General features: G+C 37.1%; 2 protein-coding genes and 1 non-coding gene across 8 annotated transcripts; 2 read left to right on the top strand and 1 right to left on the bottom strand.

Annotated features, from left to right (window-relative positions):
* Positions 1 to 119: 119 nt before the first annotated feature.
* Positions 120 to 8,764, top strand: Sec5 (Secretory 5). Its single transcript, XM_053744663.2, has 17 exons — positions 120 to 387; positions 607 to 759; positions 963 to 1,155; positions 1,305 to 1,416; positions 1,624 to 1,783; positions 1,882 to 2,096; positions 2,185 to 2,300; positions 2,629 to 2,765; positions 3,021 to 3,205; positions 3,499 to 3,663; positions 4,238 to 4,390; positions 5,042 to 5,236; positions 5,655 to 5,812; positions 6,252 to 6,483; positions 7,898 to 8,073; positions 8,427 to 8,486; positions 8,567 to 8,764. The coding sequence occupies exons 1-17, from the start codon at positions 279 to 281 to the stop codon at positions 8,649 to 8,651; spliced, it is 2,604 nt and encodes an 867-aa protein (XP_053600638.1). The 5' UTR covers positions 120 to 278; the 3' UTR covers positions 8,652 to 8,764.
* Positions 7,105 to 7,243, top strand: LOC128670452 (U4 spliceosomal RNA). Its single transcript, XR_008404768.1, has one exon. It is a non-coding gene; the product is annotated as a U4 spliceosomal RNA (small nuclear RNA).
* LOC128669675 (ATP-binding cassette sub-family C member 4-like) lies at positions 8,726 to 21,432 on the bottom strand. 6 transcript variants are annotated; one of them, XM_053744657.2, is made up of 29 exons: positions 20,993 to 21,316; positions 20,783 to 20,877; positions 20,520 to 20,676; positions 20,136 to 20,207; positions 19,733 to 19,934; positions 19,515 to 19,652; positions 19,345 to 19,429; positions 19,108 to 19,264; positions 18,710 to 18,923; positions 18,272 to 18,404; positions 18,112 to 18,189; positions 17,944 to 18,038; positions 17,662 to 17,818; positions 17,368 to 17,564; positions 17,213 to 17,295; positions 17,013 to 17,136; positions 16,796 to 16,948; positions 16,498 to 16,664; positions 16,201 to 16,380; positions 15,922 to 16,069; positions 15,644 to 15,794; positions 15,180 to 15,407; positions 11,466 to 11,629; positions 11,150 to 11,284; positions 10,837 to 10,992; positions 10,542 to 10,662; positions 9,970 to 10,208; positions 9,248 to 9,388; positions 8,727 to 8,848 (listed from the first exon to the last, which is right to left on the bottom strand). In XM_053744657.2, exons 1-29 carry the CDS (start codon positions 21,067 to 21,069, stop codon positions 8,822 to 8,824), a joined length of 4,074 nt encoding a protein of 1,357 aa, XP_053600632.1. In that variant the 5' UTR covers positions 21,070 to 21,316; the 3' UTR covers positions 8,727 to 8,821. The 6 variants fall into 6 exon arrangements, with proteins under 6 accessions (XP_053600634.1, XP_053600632.1, XP_053600633.1 ...); XM_053744658.2 differs by having other exon boundaries at positions 18,112 to 18,186; XM_053744659.2 differs by lacking the exon at positions 20,136 to 20,207 and having other exon boundaries at positions 8,726 to 8,848; positions 20,993 to 21,317.
* Between the last annotated feature and the right edge of the window lie 102 nt (positions 21,433 to 21,534).

Genomic DNA, 21,534 nt, shown 5'->3' with positions numbered 1-21,534 from the left:
TGGCAGCACTGACGGTTGGATTTTCGGTATCGACACTATCGATAAATAATCGTTTTTCACAGGGCTCTCCGCCCTATGTCTGTACCATAGAGACACCACCAACCAAAGTGTAGATTGAAAAATGGCATTGGCTTATGTCAAGTCAATTCGGTGTTTTTATTTTGTGATTGATTGTGTGATTGTGACAGATGTGTATTTATTTATCATAATATTATTTGTGGATATTAGATAAAACATAGTTTCTACTATTGTTAGCTGCTTATACTTATCTTTGAATCATGGGCCCACCACCTGTAGTAACTGGTATATCACCTAAAGAGGGACCTCCGGGTACCAGAGTTACGATTCGTGGCGAATTTTTGGGCACTTCTGCAATTGACTTAATTGGTATGTATTTACATCGTTTTCAAACATATAAGAAGTAAAGTAAAGAAAAAAATAAGTTAAATACGTGGACACTTTACGTTATTCGGCCACTATGTAGCGTCGTAATCCATACTTTTGTAGTTGTGAAGTGGGCGTTGGTACAGTTTTTCATGATTTGTTTTCAGAATGAATGATTAGATAAGATGGACATAAATATATATATTATAATTTCTTTTATAGGACTGAAAATCTGTGGGTGTGACTGTCTGTTGTCAGCGGAATGGAAGAGCAAAAATAAAATAGTGGCCCGTTCAGGCCCATGTAAAGGTCGGGGGGACATTATAGTCACTACCAAGTCAGGAGGCGAGGGAACATCAACAGTGCAGTTCAGAGGTAAATACTAATGTAGTTGAATCATAAATTTAAAAAGTTATATAGCTGTTTTTAGTACCCAATATTTTTCACAAAAATAATTACAATTAAAAAACTGTATTATTTCTATAGTAGATATTCTTTATAATTTGTGGTTCCTTAATGAAATGAAAATTTTGGAAAAAGTATTAAATAGGTAACACATGTTTTTCAATGTTTATTAGGATACCATGAATCTGTGGGTCCGGTCAAAGAAAGTGCAGTGTGGGTGGAGGAAGCAGCACCTCCCTCTGTGCCATGGGGTCGGAGACCCATGTCCCCTACAGCTTACACCCCACCAGATCCTCTGGGGCTGTCTACAGAAGGAGACGACTGCAAGTTTCCAGAAGAAGATTTGCATGAATTATTTCCAGATGGGTATGACTGTAATATAATGTTTATTAAGTGTGTATTACAAGCACATTAATTATTTTTAGTATTAAATAAATGAAATACTTATGTAATGAAAGTAACTAATGCTATGGGTGTGTAATACTGATTTACAAGAAAACATACATCTTTTTTAGATCTGGAAAATTGACAGATGAAAACTTCCACCCAGGATGGTACTTGTTGGAGCACCAAAGTAACACTTCTTTTGAAGATTTGAAGGCTGGAATGGTCTTTTTGCAGAGGAAGGTAAAGAAAAGGAAGCCTTTAATTTATTGTAACCTCTATGTAAAATACTTTTAAATCCAATAAACTGTTATTAAGCACTGGCTTCACTATATAATTTGCTTAAATACATATTAAATTTGCTTGTGTAATTAAAATGTTAATTGCTAATTTGTTGTATTTTTATCACCAATTTTGAAGAGAAGTTCTCAGAGGCCATTTATGTTTCAGGTTGAAAGTCAAAAAGAAGGACAATTAAGCTTTCTAAAGGCCAACACTGGTGCTGTAATGGATCAGTTGGATAGACTTGTTCTCCTGAAGAACATGTATGAGGAAGACCAGAGAAAGAATGGAAAAGAGCCTTTACCAAGTTTGCAAGCTGCAATAGAAGGTAGGAATGTAATTGTGCTTTTTAAAATTTTCTATCAAAATCAATTGACAGATAATTCTTGCACATTAAATATCTTGAAATAATTCATTTATTTTCAGAATCTATAACCTTAGCAGATTCTTTATTCTCTGAGATATTATCTCGCAAAGAAAATGCTGATAAGACGCGCGAAGCGCTGTCTTTGCTCATGCGACACAAATTCCTGTTTCAACTGCCAGCTTCTATAGACAACAATATACGAAAGAAGGAGTATGATTTGGTTGTAAATGATTACACCAGAGTGAAAAATCTCTTTGGGAATACTGATGTTAAGGTATGCTGTTATTTACATCAATCTTGGCATATTTACTTAATACGCTTTTTTAAAATATTGATATATAATTACAAAAAATATTTTATAGCTCTTCCAGAAAATCTTAGCTGAGATTGATAAGAAGATAGAGGATTTGAAAGAAAAGCTGTATATAAGACTGAAAACTATGCCTATCAATGTACAGGAACAGACAAAGTATATAAGGTAATGTTTCATTATATATTATCTACAATTACGAAAATAACAATTTTGACTATTTCATAAACAAATAAACTATTATTGAGTCCAGATGAATTTTAACCTGTTGGTGGTCACTAAATAAAACACTTTTTAATCATGTCTTCCACTGTATATAATAACCCTGTTATTTATGAAAAAGTTAAAGTATGTTTAGTCTTGTCAATATTGTAAAGTGTGATAGTGATAAAACATACTTTAGCTTAAAGTATTCTTTTTTTATGAATGAGACGGGGTAAGTGTCCCTAAAAGGGTGCAATAATACATTTCACACATATTTATTTCCAAAAACCAGATTACTAGTGAGTTTGAATTGGGAGGGCGACGCGGCGTGGGAGGCCATCACGTGCCGCAAGGAGTACCTCATGAACCTCATGGAAAAGGTCAAGGAACACTTCAAGCGTAAAGAGGAACTTGAGAGTGGAGAAAAAGGTGACTACTATTTTATTTTGAGAAATTCAATTTCACAAAACCAACATCGCAAGAAATTGAGGGAAATATCTAATACTCGCTCTCGTCAGAGCGTATTCCCGGTTGCTTGCTGTTACGGCTGGTAACAGTGTAGGTAATGATAATTCAGACGCCGGCACGAATGTACAATGCGTAGTTTGTGACTTTTTTACAGTTAAGAAAGACCAGCAATGTACATCGAAAAACCTATTATCATCTTATATAACTTCTATAAAGGTAAACGCAAGACAAAGGAGACCGAGAGCGAAGGTTGTTGGAGCGCGGTCCGTTCTGATTGGTGCGGAGCCGCGTGCGGGGCTCTGTCCGCCTCGCTCAACGCGTTGTGGCCACTCGCGCGCCGCTACTTCGCCCGCGAGCTGGGAGGCGAGCCGCAGCTGCCGCACAGACACGCTCAGTTCAAGGTGAGGCTGCTGCACACTGCCGCAAAATTCCACCAATAAGCCCAACATACAGCTAAATGTGATCTTCCAGTTTAGAAACTCTTGGTTCTGTCCCTTAGGGATATGTATTTTAGCACTCTATTTGTTGTTTTTAAATGTATTAGTGAATAGAAAACCAAAGAAAATGTGGATGGATTGCTTTAAAGAAAGTATGGATAGAAGACTAAGTGGAAGGAAGGAGTCACCATACTGAATCACACACGAGTTGGAAAATGGTCAAGAAGAAGACTGTATCTGTTTGAATGCGTTACCAGGAGATGATAATCTTGGTGGTGGAGCGGTTCTCGAGCGACATGCGGGGCTGCCTGCTGGGCGGCGGCGCGGCGTCGCACGACACGCTGCGCGCGCGCCTCTGCGCCAACCTGCGACATCTGCGGGAGGCGCTCGACTCCCTGCTCAAACTCGACCTGCCTAAACAGGTATTGACTATATGAGAATATTCTTTTATGATGTTTCATTTGAATCAAGCACCTCTTTCAAAGACCAAAGGAACCATGGTCTTTGAAAGAGGTGCTTGATTCCTTGCTCGAGCTGGATGTTCGATGATGGGCCGTAGCCCACTTGCGACGAGCATGCCTGATGGTGAGCAAACGTACGATGTTTGCTCACCATCAGGCAAACCGCATGGTCGTTTGCCCACTATACTAAACAGCTTGTGCATTGTGTCAAAATATGTAATATCGTTACGTCACCAAACCAAAATGTCCCTTTCGATATGAATTTTAATCTTTTTAAGGTAATAAATAATTACTGTACTATACATAAAAAATATGTTTACAATAGTATAACATGATAAGAGTCGTAGGACTCACGCATCACTAATACCATATCTAACTAGTTTCCCAATAAACGGGGTGCTCTAAAATTTCCTGCCAATACTATAAATTCAATGACATTTTTAACAAAAAAAAAATCACAAAGGTAACATTCTGTACCTTAAATAATACAATATCCATATTTTCCTTCGATTTCAAAAATCTTGTACAATTTCAGCCTTTGAGCGTAGTGGAGAAGGTGATATTCGATTACCGCGTGCACGGCATGACCATGTTTCTCCAACGAGCGCTGAAGAAAGTCAAGGGGCTCCGCGACAAGGAGACGTGGAAGATCGAGGAGTACTCCGACTACGGCGCTATCACTAACCTCGTAAGTCATTTTTTGTAAGCTGCCAGTCATCATATTGCAAATTCCACAGAAAGTTTAAAACCGGAACAACTTGAAAATTGTTTTTTTATTCCATTGGTAAAAAAATAGTTTCTGCAAATACGGTCAGTGTTATCATAAAAGTTTACAATCTGTCAAGTGATGAAAATAAATGAGAGCCCAGTCTCCTGTTGGCTGGCAACACTGGGCATTTATCAACCAATCTTGACCATTATATTTGGTATTATAATAGCAAAAAAATTTAGGTCGTTTAAAAAATCCCTTTTCTTCACTTTCTTGACAGACTGTATGTTTCCAATTTTATTGAATAAATAAAGCATATGCATGATTATCTCTTGTCATTTTCAACCAATATTTTTGTATTCATTTTTATACTTATATAATTACCTTTGTCATGTGATATAGGTATAGTTTTATCAATTAGATCATGCATGACTAACTAGTATTATAAAAGCGAAATTAAAGTTGTTTGTTACCTTTCACGTTTTACTTGCTTATACGATACCTGTTATCCCGGAAAAATAAATGTTCCCGTGGGAAACTCACGCGAGTGAAGCCGCGCGGAAAAGCTAGTAATTATATATTTTATTGAAAAACATTAATTTTATTCAACATAGTTAACAATTTTTTCAGCCGCATCTCCTGGAGACTTACATGTCAGAAGCCCTATCCTCTATACACAAGTGCGTGCTATCGAGCGGTCGCCGCGAAAGCGCTTTGTTCGAGGACCAATCAGAAACGACCGGCGTCCTGCAGAAACACACGCAGCAGATACTACTGGCGTACGTTGCCGTGCTAAGGGAATTAGCATTGCCCAAACACGATCAAGTGAGTCGATGGAGTATTTATATAGAAACTATATAGCTTTTCGTTAGCATTTTGTTTATTATATGAAAGAGTAGACAAATATATAAGAATATATTTATTTATATATATATATATATATATATATATATATATATATATATATATATATATATATATATATATATATTTTGTATCAAGATTTTTATTTAGTGTTTCCATCAGAATTTTATAACAATGTGTTTAAAATTTTCTTCGAGTAAACATGTTAAAATCAATGAAAATACGAATTACTATCGGCTTGACCCGGCTTTGCTCGTGTAAAAGCCCATAATAAAAAGAAGCCTAGTCACTCCTGAAGGTTCTGCCTATATCTATTGTTTATCCATTACAAACAAAAATACAATTCTTTTCTCTTTATAATATTAGTATGTATTTTCAGGAGTTCAACAACAGCAGCCTGTCGGTAGCCCTGGAGCAGTGCGTGGAGGAGGAGGAGGCGACGCCGCGCGGGCGCCAGCAGCAGCTGCTGGTCGCCGGCGCCGACGCGCTCTACTCGCGTCGTCAGCTGCTGCCGGCGCTCGCCACTGCCTTCCGCAGGTGAGCGTCACCGCGACCACGTGACACACTCCTTAATAAACTCTTTATCAAAATCAAATAATTTATTCAGAAATTAGGCTTTCACAGGCACTTTTTACGTCATATTTTCAAAATTAAACAATATTTACGAAAGCTACAAACTACTAGATTACTGCATTACAACACTAGTGGCTCGTAATTAGTTTCGTAACAATAATTTCACGTGACGACACTGAATCTGTTACGTACTGTACAAATGCGACGCGAAACTTATTATCGCGAAAGACTCTTTCACACCAGGAGCACTATAATAAATTGTGTAAATTTTATCAGATAATTTAAAAAAATATATATTGAAAATGTCATATTACCATAATGGACAACCAAAAAGTATTCTAATCAAAAGTAAAACAGTAATACTTCGTTGAATTTTTCAAAAAGAACTAACATCACATTTTAGTTTCGAGCTGCCGCAGCCAACAGAAGCGCTGGAAGCCACGAAGCGAGCCCTGGCAGAGCTGGAGGGCACCATAGCGGACACGTACCTGGAGCACAAGGGTGACCCACTGGTGGGCACCATCGAGCCCAGCATGTACATGGGCCGGCACAGCATGCAGGACCACGAGCGAGTGCAGGACGTGCGGCCCTACGTCTACGAGATCATCAACAATCTCATTGCGGTACATGCCGAGGTTTGTTCTTCATTACAATCATTACATAGTATAAAACAAAGTCGCTTCCCGCTGTCTGTCCCTATGTATGCTTAGATCTATTGCGAGTTTATAAAATGATTCAAGAGTTTCTACGTACATAATATGCGTATTATTACACCCTGACTGCATTACTATTACATTTGGAAGATTTGACTATGATTTTACGACCGCCCTGGCGTCAACCAACGTTTGTGTGTGGACGAAGTGGCCCTATTTTAGGGCGGAAACACACACGGAATGAGATTCCAGAATTATATAGAATTATATTTAAAAGGTACAATTTAATGTCTAAATCTCAAGTTTTACAATACATTCATGATGAAACTTGGTGTTTTGGAACACATGGAATTTTTGACGAAATTACCAATCATAAAACGAAGGAACCTTTAATTAAGTTTTTATATAAAAGCAATGGATGCACAAAAGGTGTGTGGTTCTAGAGGGGAGGGTTCTTTTATATTCATGGTCATCGCATGAATACAAAAGAACTCTACGTGATAGTTGCTTATTAGGCCACTAGATGGCGCTGTTCAATTTTAAAACGCGCTATGAAGTGTCGCAAAAAATTGGTCATACCATTTGACGGCTGCTGTTCCAATTAACTTTGCGCAGAGGCAATATCGTAACCAATGAGGTTAATCCGAGGTGCGATTATTGCTAGTTGAAAACTTTACCAATACCCCGCCTTGTGGACGTGAAATACCGTCCGCTATGGCAATTTTTGAACGGCTGTAATGGCCTTATAAACACATATGTGACTAGAAGCCGCGCCCCGGGGCTTTGCTCCTGTGGAAATTATTCCAGGTTATATTCTACCCGCGTACCAAATTTCATAATAATCGGTCCAGTCAGATGATTTATTTTTCTGCAACACGGACAGTTATTATTTTTAAGCTTCTCTGTTTATTTTTTGTTTGTATTTTTCGTGTTTTTTGTATTTAGAATGTGTATGTGTTGTTATTATTTACAAATTAATGTTATTTCTACCTATCTTCTATTTTGATGATCAGTGACCGAGTGAGCGTATCAGTGTCGAAATCGTGAGACTTTGATTTCGCCTAACTTCGGACAACTTTCGACAAATAATCTATGTTTGAAATGTTGGGGTTCATGTATGTTTATAGCTTAGTAGACGAATTGAAATTATTGAATGTTATCAATCTATCCAGGTTCTCAAATACGCCGACTGTTTACACTGCACTGCCATGCCCTCAGATAGATTAGAATTTTGAATTAGTAATCAGATTTACTTGGGAAATCTTTTAGTGATTGACCGGTTACAAACTTATTTTGGAAATATACGACGAAGCTCAGTACATGGGTAGAATATAACCCGGAATTATTTTTCCGAAATTCTATCTTGTTATTCGAAAGTTTGATTGTTTAATGTCAGGTGGACAGCGTATGCGGTCCGGTGTGCTCCCGCTACATGCGCGACATCAGCGAGACGGTGTGCGAGGAGCTGGCGCGGCTGGCGAGCGCGCGCGGCGGCGAGCGCTCGCTGCGCGCGCGCCTCGAGTGTGTTGTGCTGCGACGAGCGCTCGCGCACCATCTCTCCGGGAAGGCGGAGTCAGTGCTCACACTCACTATACCGACAACTGATTCTGACGAGGGTGTTCGTAGAACATCCAACTTGTGAAACTTGCTTTCTTTCGAATAAATTTTGAAACCAAAAAAATGTAATGCATAGTTACAACCGCATCCATCATATATTCACATGCAATATTTCATTTTTTTGAAGTAGAAAGTAGAGATATCTATGAGAATTCGCTCGCTTCATTGAAATCCCCTCATTACTTTTTGTGTGAATAAATAATAAATATCTATGTTCACAGACTTTCACATTATGTTATGTCACAGGTTCGCTTTCCCTAAAGTAAATTAATTAATTTGTGCTAAATATACATTGTTTTGTTCCATAGGAACTACCTAATGGAGGCACTTGCAAGAATGCCTCCGCTAGAATCCGAGGAAGACAAAAAGTAAGTATACTTTTTACATTTTTTTTTAGATTTTCGATCACTAAGTCTGGCAGGGATCAATAAAAATGTTATTGTTTTAGGCTAATGGATACTCTTCTAGAGGGCTTCAAAAAGCGGATGGAACTGCAACTAGCTAGCCTTAACTGCAATATGGAGACTGTGTAATATTAACGTTATTATAATCAAATCCAATATGCTTATTATGTTATTATTACGTCATCTTGTATTTTATTAAGTTAAAACGTTATGTGTATAAATATGTTATTTATTGTAATATGTAATTAATATTAAATATAAAATATTTTATAATAAAATATATTTTCAAAAACATTTTATCACTTCGCCTCCGTCTTCTTATAGCTCTGGAAGAAAATATAAGAATGTATTGCATTGTCTAGTCTAGTCGAAAGTTGGAAGTACTGCATCCGATGATGACCCTAGCTAGTCTGTAAAATGGAGAAGTCCAAGGCAAAACCAAATCTTAATATTGCCAAAACTGACGTTGCGTATTAAATGGTCCAGGATGATACAAACACGTTATGACAATAAACATTTGATAGAAATTATTAGAGAAAAATTTACCACCTCTGACCATGTTCCATTGCCTAGTCGTGCGTTCGTTGTTTCGATAAGTTTTGACACGTTGTCTGTCGACGGACGTCAAAACGACGTCAATTGGGCATGGCTATATAGATCAAAGAAGATCGCAAAGTACATTTTTGATCAAGATTATATTATATATTTTCAAAAGTTCAAATGACCTGTGCCGCTTGCTGGTGCAGGAGCTGCGCCATGGTGGGTCCAGTCTCGGCCACCATTCTCCGGAAGGCGCCCTTCTTGTTCTGCAGCAACTTATGCGGGTGGTCGAACTCTATCAGCTTGCCGGCGTCCAGTACTAGAATCTAGCAAAAATATTTTATCATTCATCATTTCTGCCCCTTTCCACCCACTGGTATAGCTTCATTTCGCGTACGCCATCATTATCTGTCCTATGGCTCTTTCATCCACGTACGACCTGCGAGTTTCATTATATCGTCCGTCTATCTCATTGCAGGTCGTACAACACTTCTTTCACCCGTCCTAGGCCACCACTCAGTCAGTGCTTTACTCCAGGTGTCCTACTCAGTTCCATTTCAGATTCCTGATCGTGTCTCTAAAGTTAAAGTTCTATCTAACGTTATTTAAGTGTTTTTAATTTTATACACAGTAGCGTCATCTACTTTATAAAGAGCCATTAATTATTCAACTTTTTGACCAAATCCTTCGGGAATCGCGAACTTTCCGAACAAAAAGTACCCTATGTGTTAGTCTAAGTCATCAGCTAGTTACCTCAGTATCAAAAATGGAATACATTTACCTGAAGATTTAAATTTTGTACCAGGGATAGTCGCATCAGCTGGAAATTACTGCCTGTCTATTATTATGATATAAATACGACTTCCGACCGGATCATCTCACCATACCTTTAGAACACAACGAATACCTTATCAGAGTCAATGACGGTGTTCAACCTATGCGCAACCGTGAGCACAGTGCAGTGGTTGAAGTGTTCTCTGATGGCGGTCTGGATGAGAGCGTCGGTCTGCGCGTCCACGTTCGCGGTCGCCTCGTCCAGCACCAGGATGCGGTCGTTGTTGACGATGGCGCGCGCCAAGCACACTAGCTGGCGTTCGCCCACGCTGAAGTTACCACCGCCTTCCGCCACTGGGTAGTAGAGCATGTCTGAAACAAATGACAGCGCGTGAATTCGACGCTAATTTAACGTTTGTATTGTGAACTTGTGCGTTGGTTTTCTTTGAAAATTAACCATTGACTACACCAATGCGTCTAGCGACGTATTCACTCGTGTTAGCCCTGTCACACGTGCGGATATGATTGGGATAAAATACAAATACCAACGGGAAAATTCTTTGAATTTTTTAAATCGCATTTTTTGCGAATTAAACAATGGATTCGAAATGTACTTATTCCATTTTAAATAGACTGAATTTGTAAAAATCTTTTAAAAATGTAATGTGGGCAACTACCTAGTGATCGACATGAATGTTATGTTACCTGCACCCTCTAGATCCATCTGCATCTCAACATTGTACAGCGCATTCAGCAGCACGCTATCCGGATAGTTGTTGAAAGGATCCAAATTCTTCCTCAACGTACCACTGAATAGTACTGGTTCCTAAGATATAAAATATCTCATCTCTGCACAGTAATTTTATCACTAATGAAGAAAGAAAGAAAAAAGTGAACGTGATTTCATAGGAGTGAAAGGGCAATGTAGACAGAATAATGGAAGGACTACTCCGACAAGAGCCACACTCAATTTTACGGTAAATCCAAGTCGTTAAGTTACCTGTGGAATAATAGAAATTTTCTTCCTCAAGTCGTGAAGGCCGAGCGTGGAGATGTCCACATCGTCTATCAAGATGGTTCCTTCCAAGTATGCCAATCTGAATAATGCCTGTATTATGGAAGATTTGCCCGCCCCTGTACGACCCACTATTCCGATCTGTGAAATGATAACTATATTTATAACAGTGCGGTATTGTATTGATTCAGTATACCTAAATAGGTGCCAGATCATTGATTCATGACCCTGTGTATTCCATTTGTACATTTGAACTAACTAAAGCAGGTGTAAATATAAGTAAAAATGGACACCTTACCTTCTCCTGAGGTTTGATTTGAAACGTTAATTTGTGTAAGACATAACTTCCATCGGATATATATTTCAGGCTGAGATTCTGGAAGTTTATGGCACCTTCTTTGGGCCAACCGGGCGGTGGTCGCTTTTCTTCAGGCTACAACAGAATAGGTACATTTGGTTTATGGTATCTACTAGGAGACGTCAAAAGGTGTTTTTGGGATAACATATAAATAATAACCTGAAATTATGCTTCATTTTAGCCATATACAAACGTCCTTTGTCAAACAAACTAATTACTAGGGACTTTTACTTATGAGGGAGAACAAATTCTTTACAGTAATGAGCGCAGGCTCCCGGTGTAACTTGGTGTAATCCAGCACTCTCTCGACGCTGGTCATCTGGTTCTCCATCTCGGCCGACTGCCGCATGCCCCACTGGAAGATGCCAGTCAGCGATATCGACTGAGTGATCGCCAGGCCTATTTGACTGCCCTCCATTTCTGTATTCACAACATATTTATAAGAATTTTCTGCTGACTTTTCTTTAAATATAGTAACTTCATTAGCCATTTGTACGGAAATACTCGCTGAATAAGTACAAATTTTTGTGTACGTTCAAAGATTACCATTGCACCGCCTCATGCAATCGTACAATGACCATTTTACGGGTGTAGATATCAAAATCAAAATCAAAATCAAATCATTTATTCAGAAATTAGGCCTTCACAGGCACTTTTTCACGTCATAATCTAAATTAAATGATGTTTACCAAAGCTACAAACTACTAGCATTTCGGAACGACCACTGCTGAGAAGAAATGCCGAAAGAAACTCATTCAAACAGTGTTGGTCCCTATTATGCCAGAAGGGCTTACCATTTTTTATATATAAATTTATGTATAATTTTTTTGTTATAATTTTTTATCAGTAATATAACATTAAGTACATAATAAAGTACATGGTCAAAAGGTATACTGAAACATATTATGATTGTGATCAAGTACTGATGAAAGGAAAATATATATATACTTATATATATATGTATAATTAACCAAACAAAAAAAAAACTTTTAATAAAAGATCGAGCTGACCAGTTCCCCCGGCAGCACCCGTTCACGAGTTGACGCGTGAGTGACATTGTGACAGAGTGACAGAGTGACATCGCGAAGCTCAACCACAATAGAGGGAACCTCCCGACCCGATCCACGATGCCGCTACCGGTTTGACCATTTGAATGTGCATGACATATTCGATCTCCATAATCTAACATAATAGATACCTATGTTACTTTCAGACACTTGGAGATCACAAATCACGTATATGTTTTACAATAAATGTCAAAATATATGTAATAAACATGTCAAGAAAATATATAAATAATAATAAAAAAAAAAAAAATCAAGTGTGAGAGGTGGAAGTTTTAGGAAGGGTCCAAGGTTTTTTATCATTTAAATAGTCGCTAATCGTGTAATAAGCATTAGCCATTAAAGCATTTTTAATATATGATTTAAATTTTGGCATTGGCAAGTTAATAGCCTCTACAGGGAGTTTATTGAACAATTTAACACTTTGACCCACGAAAGACCGCCTAACCTTTTTAAGTCGGAATCTGTTCATACAAAGTTTATGCCTATTACGAGTGACTACACTGTTAACATCGCTCAATGTTTTATACAGGTGTAAGTTAGATTTAACAAAAATAAGTACGTCGAAGATGTACTGAGATGCAACAGTCATAATATTTATCGATTTGAATAATTCTCGCAAGGAATCCCGTGGCTTAAGCCCATAAATAAAACGAATTGCTCGTTTCTGTAAAACAAAAATTTTTCCTATGTCAGCTGCATTACCCCATAACAATAATCCGTAGGACATTATGCTATGAAAGTAGCTGTAATACACGAGCCTAGCTGTTTCGATGTTTGTACACTGTCTGATCCTTCTCACTGCAAAAGCTGCCGAACTAAGTTTTTTGGCCGTGATTTCAATATGTTTATCCCACTTAAACTTACTATCCACAGTAATGCCCAAGAACTTGGCACTGTGTACCCATTCTAATACTTTACCATTAACTACTAAAGGAATATCAAGTTGGGGTGCGTTTGAAAGAGAGAACTTAATACACTTGGTCTTGTCTGTGTTTAAAGCCAGGTTATTAGTTGTAAACCATTCAAGCACAAGTGACATAATGTTGCTTACATTGTTATAATTTCTACTTTTTCTATCAACTTTAAACAGTAGTGACGTGTCGTCAGCAAATAAAATTACATCACACAATTGTTGGGCAAGACAAGGAAGATCATTTATATAAACTAGAAATAGAAAAGGACCAATAATGGAGCCTTGAGGCACGCCCATGTGCACAGGAGCGCTGTTAGAGGCTGCTCTATTAATTTCTACTTTCTGAGTTCTATTGTCTAAGTAAGAAGATAGTACATCAAGGGCCGCTCCAGTGACACCATAGAATTTAAGCTTATTTTTCAGTATGTTGTGGTCGACACAGTCAAAAGCTTTTGAAAGGTCACAAAATACACCTATAACATCCTGTCCGGCTTCCCAAGCATCATTGATAATTCCAACTAGAGTGGCTGCTGCATCAGTAGTGGAACGACCTTTAGTGAAACCGAATTGACTATTGTGTAATATTTTGTTTATGTTAAAATAAGAAACTAATTGAGTTAAAATTAGCTTTTCAAAAATTTTACTTAATGCAGGTAGAATAGAAATGGGTCTGTAATTAGTGGGATCGTTTTTAGCGCCCTGTTTGAAAAGAGGTATAATTTTGCTGATTTTCATGAGGTCAGGGAAAACTCCATCTGAGATGCAATTATTGAATATAATAGTTAAGTGGGGAGCAATCAGATCAATAATAGTGCTAAGCACTGAGACAGATATACCCCACAGATCCTCTGTATTTTTCATGTTGAGTGCTTTGTAAGCAGATAATAATTCTTCAGGAGAAATATGTCTAAATCGGAAGGTAGATTTAGGATCTGAGGCATTTCTTTTTAATAAATCATCTGCAGCACTGGGACAAGACGAAAGGGAGCCCGTAATATTTTTAGAAATATTGGCAAAGAAGTTATTGAATTCGTTGGCCACTTCGTCATTTGAATTAATGGTTTTATCACCAATTTTTAAAGAAATATTGTTGTCGCGTGGGTTAAACTTGCCGGTTTCTTTATTAATGATTGACCAAGCTGTTTTGATTTTGTCATTAGAATTTTTTATTTTATAAGTTAAATATAAAGATTTTGCTGTTGAACATACCTTTTTAAAAGTTTTAGAGTAACGTTTAACATATGATATAAATTCCGCATTAAAATTATACTGTTTTTGACCATAAAGTTCATACAACTTGTTTCTGCTAATATAAATACCATTTGTAGCCCAATCGCAAAATTTAAGTTTCACTTTATTATTAAAGGTCTTAAGAGGAAAAGTTTTTTTGAATTCTGTTTCCACTGTATTAAAAATCTTATTATAATGTTCATTAGGATTTTTAGTTAAATCTAATTCAGGCAATTTCTTATTTATGGTTTCGCGAAAACGCATTTTGCGGTACTTAGTTAACGGCCTACGGATTACAGGAGCGGAGATAAGGTTAGACTTATATAATAATAGGATATATTTGCTTTATCACTGCCTTTATTTAAAAAAGGTATCATGACTATAAATATTTTTGAAATCTAATTCAGTTTTTTTTTTGTAGTCTTATTCACGTTAGTCAATGTGTAGATTTGTTATGTTATGTTCAATGTATGGATGTGTGTTAGCTTTGTTTTGTGCGTTACAATTACTCTGTAATACATTAATGCAATTTGAGGATAATATTGCTGGTTGTATAAGTATTCACATATTTAATAAAGATTATCTAAGTTCATCTCCTGTACAATCGTTTTTGTGTCCTAAATAAATAAAATAAAAATTACAAAGCGTTTTATATACATAATAAATGACATAATTAATGTGATAAATGATATAATTAATTAGATAGTGTATTTGATATACACATAAAAATATTAGATTTATCATGTTAATGACTATTCACCAGTTTTCATTAAACAGCTGAATGTGACGCAGATAATGAAGAGCAGACAGATGCAGTCGAGGAAGTAGCCGAAAGCGCGACTGCACGTGATGAAGAGGTACCAAGCGGCGCTGTGCAAGTCCTGGTGGCGGTCGAACTCCACGGCCAAGAGGAGTTCGGCGCCGTACGAGCGAATGGTGGCCAGGCCCATCACGGTGGCGTTGATGTGACTGAACACGGGACTGCGAGCTGGCGGTCAAGTGGTGAGATGTGAAAATGGAAACTAGCGTGGCAAGCAAGACTGCAGCAGGGTGAATATTTTAATTTATTCTCTATATTATGTTCAAAAAATGTCGGAGTCCGGTAATCTATATACTTATCCTTGGTATATAAAATGATTCGAATAATTTAATGAAATTTCTGAAGGAAATAATTCTAGTTAGCCATATTTGTAAATGAGCATGAAAAAGGGATGCTATATATACTTATTCCTTCCAATCGTTTTACAGCGCCAGTAGTTTTTATGTAAACGGTCCGTAATATGTAAAATATTATAAGAGCGGTAAATATCGGTATTAAAAGAGCGATATCAGTCAGCAGAATCACTATGATGACACCAATCAAATTAAGGATTATCTGAAACAGAATTACGTTCAATGCTGTACTATAAACTAAAGCATACATAATGGACAAATACCTCGACTCCTGGAAGTATTATAATAATCTGTGATCTTGACCAAAATAATAGTTACTCGCTTCTTACCTGGAAACAATCAATCATCGCTTGAGGTAATAGCTCATCAACTGCTCCCATGTCTTTACTGAAGCGGTTTAAAACCCTGCCTGATGGGTTTGTGTGGAAAAAACTCATAGGTGAACGCGAAATTGCCTCGAACATCATATCGTGTAGCCTGTAAAAAGAACTTATGAAAATATGCAAAATATTGGGAATGCTTATATGTAACTACTGTAAAGCAAAACGAGGGAAGAAAGTGAAGAAAGAAACATAAATATGAGGAAATATATAATCCATAACGCTTACGCGATTGATGACTTCATGCACAAAGAAAAGAACGAGAAGGCCCGAATTAACGCAACTATGATAGTAGCCACCGTGATCGCGCCGAAAATCAAACAAAACTGTTTCCGTCCTAGTCCTTGTTCTGACCATATAATGTTGTCCAACGTGGTATCCCCAGTCAATTTATCTTCTACATTACTCCTGTAAATGACAAGGAAAGATAAGAGAAGAAGAAATAATTAAAATATAAAATCGACGGTTAAAAAAAATAGGCAAATATGGAAATAAGATAGTGGCTAATAATGAAAGTGAAAATACCATCGGCTTATCCAATAGTCGCAAGCGCTGGCGCAGGCTTGGGCTAGAAGAAACAGGAAGCAGACGAAGGAGACCAGCGGGCATGACGCTGCTGTCATGAAGTATTCTTGGTAAACCGAGCCATGTACGCGACCTGACGTCTGAATCTCTGCTTCTTGCTTTTGTTCCTGAAATATACTTCTACTACTGATAGTCGATAGACAGGTATGTACTGTTAAACTGAAATAGTTTGTGTTTATTCTTACTAGCCAAATTAAAACATTATATTTCCAAAAAAAAAAAGGATTTTTTAACTTACTGATATGCTGGTTTCTAAAACAGCCGACCATGCCCGTTTGCTAATAGTACTAGGTTGACTGACGGAAGTGCTTTGTTGTATGCTGGTGCTGTCATCTTCGTGGACTTCCCGCCGGTTGGTCTCCATCATTTCGAATATCTTCAGCTCTTGCTCCTAAAACAAAGACGCTATTTAACTTTGAACCAATGACAGTTTATTAAATTTGGTCTGGTCTTACTTGCAGCTCCTTGTAGTTGCCTTCTGCAAGAACTTTTCCTTTTTCCATAACAACTATCTGCTCCACTGATTTTATAAACTGCAACTGATGAGTTACTAATATTACTGTCTTATCTTCCAAATACCTTGAAAAAGAACAAAATATTAGCATTGAACTTAAATTGTTTTATATACGATGGGTATAGGTACTCTCGTACTTACTTTTTGATGCATTTTTCAAAAATATGTTTAGCGACTTGTGTATCCACAGCTGATAATGGATCATCCAGCAAATAGATATCAGCCTGAAAATTATTATTTTTTAAATTTTCTACTTACATAACAAGTAGTAATGAAATATCATTTGAAGAAGTTACTTCTTTATATACGGCTCTAGCCAAGTTGATCCTCGCGCGTTGACCTCCGCTAAGGGAGACCCCTCGCTCGCCTACAACAGTTTTGTCTCCGTGAGGGAACAGAGATATGTCTCTTTCCAATGCGCATACTTTACATACTTCCATGTAACGATTTCTTTTGAAAGGTTGTCCGAAAAGGATATTCTGGCGAACAGACCCTGCAAATCGGTTCAATTTATTTAGTGACATTTTATTTGGTAATGTTTTGTTAAAATTTAAACAATACTTTCATAAATAAAGTTTTCCCCCTCTCACCAACAAAGAGCCAAGGATCTTGGCTTGCATAGCTGACGGACCCGATGGTCTCCACGCTGCCACTAGAGCAAGGTAGTTCGCCCAAGATCATATGCAATATCGTCGATTTTCCAGAACCAACTCCTCCAACAATTGTAGTCAGTGATTCGGACAAAATCTACAATAAAAAAGCCTCTATTTCATAATTCCATCTTCGATAGGCCGTTCAAACTTAACATTTACGTGACATATATGTAAGTGATGAAATTCAATTTCATTACCATATTATTGGGATAATCTTACTTTAATGTTTAAGCATTTCACATCGTCTTTTCCTGAAGATTTAATCCATCGGCTGCAAGCGTTCGTGAATGTAATAACGGCCCCGTGGATTCGATCTAAAATTGAAATTGAGTTTATCTATGTATTTTTTTATAAGTTGAATATTATAAGTTGGATATAACACTTTACTTTTATCCATAGGTTTATTCTGGCTCGTGCTAGGTAGTTCATCATTATTGGTTCGATTTGGAGCTATAATTGGTTCTACTGAAAGAATAACAAAAATATAGTTCATTAGACAACTAGACGTTCACATAATCTTCCTCATAAACTTTCTACAGGTCCTTACCAATAATGGTAACTTTTTTCTTAGGTCGGCTTATTGATACTCTCTCTACAGAGCCTTCTTTTGAAGGGAGTTCGCATTCTTCACTGAGTAAGTAGTCTCTTATTCTTTGTATTGCCACGTTCAATTCTGCTATCTGCAGTCACAGATAAATCGCAACACTAAATAAACACTAAATTTATCTATACTGCCTATATGTATAGTTAGTACGATTTTAGATATCATTGCTACAAATAGGCAAAGTTAACTTAAAAGTCAAGTTGGATACGGATACCAGATTTAAGTTTATATTGAATTTTTCATCACATTGCTTCGTATCTTGGTGAATAATTATTTATTTTTAGGTTATATTAACGGTTGTTCTTTTTGTCTACCACTGATGCATGTAGCCATAACATGACACAATGTCATTTTTGTAAATTAAGACACCCGAGAATTTACCTGGCCAACGGCTTGCGGAAAGTACAACGTCATGGTTTGTTTCAAGATGTTGTAGTAGCAGGTGAGGAAGAAGACATTTTCGACGGTGATGCGGCTCACGAAGGAGACGTATAGCAGCACGGCAATGAAGATTGCGAAGCGCGAGGTGAACATTATGAACGACAGTACCACACCGCGGATGTATGACGTCATCTTTATATAGTAGATTTCGTTGCTGAAATTATATGGATCTACAATTTTTATTTAGTTTTACAGACACAGTATCACATCTTTATACCTTATACCTTGCGGGGCAAACAGAGCCATGAGTTGCGAAATTCGAAGGCTATAGCTGTATGACGGTGTTTTTGACGGCGTAGTTGGACTTCAAAAATTCAACTATTACTCGCAGATCTTACCGTCTTATACTGGCTATAAGGTTTTGAAATGGCTGTTCCCAAGTATACATTTTTATAACTTCCATACCCATTATGATTTCTTTCATCAATCTTACTCTTTCATCAGTTTTTAAAGCCGTTCCTTTTCTGTAGATAGAGGTTTGTGTGCCCAGAAATACTGAAATTGTTGTAATAAATGAATCATAACAAATGGATCAGATATTGTTGAATATTGTTATTGTAATAAAAAATACAAACTTTGAAACGGGATCATAGCAATAATAACCAAGGATCCGTAAATGGCAGGCATTCCTAGTTCACGATATAAATATATTGTCATCAACTAAAACAAAATATTTTCACACAACTAACAATTGAAAAGCAGCATGATCAATATGACAATTTGATATTCCAACCATATCACTCACAATAATCTCAATTGGCCCAATCCAGAGGTAATGGGCAAAAAGAGGTCCCGTATCGAACCGATTGACGTCATTTGCCATTAAGTTGACTACCATTCCACCATCATTTTCAGACAGAGCCTGGAGACTCACTTTTAGTGCCTGGAAAATTGTAGGTAATTAATATCTCAATATGACAAACCAAGGAAGCAAAGAACAACCAATGTAAATACACAAGGCACCTTTCTGTAAATAAGACTGCATACACCGACTCGCATTTTCATACCGATATGCATGACGCCCATCATGAAGGGATGGGCTACGAAAACGTTGATGGCACTGCAGAAAACTACTCCAAAAGCGAAGAACACGGCTTCCCCCCACGTGACGTTGGCGTGAACGTCATAGTACGAAAAAAGGCGAGAAAGATAGGTTGAGTGAATGCTGTTGAAAGAATAAAGATAAAATCAAAATAATGTTAATCAGAATAAAAAAAACATCTAAGTAGTGGCATGTGCCACTACTTAGATGTTATTTTTATTCTGATTACCTATATACTGATTGTACTATAATTGGCACGAAATGGAGCACTGTTTGTTGCTACTGCTAATAAGGATGTTTAAATAAATCTATCGCATCACTTACGTCTCATTTCGCTCTTCTTGAACAGGGCTGTAATATCGCAGTAGGAGACCAAGAAACAACGGTTGTTGCAATCTACAATACACATAGTTTTAAATAAGATGTCGCTGTAATACAATTTCTATGCTGTTATATTCATCAATTTTTACCTAATTCTTACCTATTCGCGATTGCGAACACTAAATAATTGTTGATTATGTTCAAAATACTTTCCGCCTAAGCGAGAATCCAATATGTCTGGGCCTCTTTACTGAATTAAAAATGTAAGTGTATGTACGTGCATACCTATAGCGGTAAAACATCGTGTGTGCCACCTACTGCATACACGACATTTTTTGGACGATAGATATCATAGCAGAATCCGCTTGACTAATAAAATTTTAAAACCTGATAATAAACTCCATAGAAGCCAATACCAAGCCGTATAACATCATCTCGCATCCAAATACTTTTAAAAGGACTTTCCACAGGCTTGGCTTTCGTTCTCTGAGACTGCGGCTACAATCTTCCACTTCATTTTCCCATGTTCGTTGAATTGCATCACCTTCGTTAATATATAATTATTGGTTGGAATATAACTAATCTTTTATCTGGATGACATCTAATTAATACTAGGTACTTATATAATTACTGGAAAACGTTGAACCTACCCAAAATATCAGATCTGTGTTCAGGTAAAGGTGCATACAAATCATTTTCCCTGATATCTCGGTTGTATCCTAGTTTGAATGTTTCTAACGTAAATCTGTCGGCAGGATTAACAATTATTATATCACTATAATTAATTTTGGTTACTTATTTGTGGATTTGATTTCTTAAGAATATAAATGTACCTGTTGCGTTTATACATACTTACTTACCCAAAAGTTAAAATGGAAAATATATTTGCTTTGTAACGTGGATTGATTTCTCTCTTCTGTTTAGGACCTGTGTCCATTTTTATTCAATAATAAAGCGATATTTGAGCAAAGACCTTTATTAATTCTATATGAATCATTACTTACAAAAGGACTAAATCACATTGGCCATGTCGTATTCTCTGAAAATTTCCTAACGTGCAAAAAGTTTCCGAATCAAAAAATCTAACAGGAATATCCACAGATCTTGTGATATGCGGTGGGGCGACTTCTTAGCCTATGAATATGAATTAGCCGATCCTTGTCATAATTAAAAGCAACTTATAAAACAAGAAAGTGCAATATACACAAATTAACATAGTACTTACCTACTACTGTAAGCGTTCATGCAAGTATCATGCCGAGAAGTAAGGATACCTACTATACATGCTTTAACTCGTGAGAATGTATGTGTAATACTGACGGATGGACGGATGGGCACCAATAACACGTGCGTTGGTAGATAGATAAAATTGGCGCATGCTTGACTACGTGACGCCCTGTGT

Source organism: Plodia interpunctella, chromosome 5 (genome assembly GCF_027563975.2).
Source record: "Plodia interpunctella isolate USDA-ARS_2022_Savannah chromosome 5, ilPloInte3.2, whole genome shotgun sequence".
Classification (NCBI taxonomy): Eukaryota; Metazoa; Arthropoda; class Insecta; order Lepidoptera; family Pyralidae; genus Plodia; species Plodia interpunctella.
This window is presented reverse-complemented; position numbering and strand designations above follow the sequence as displayed.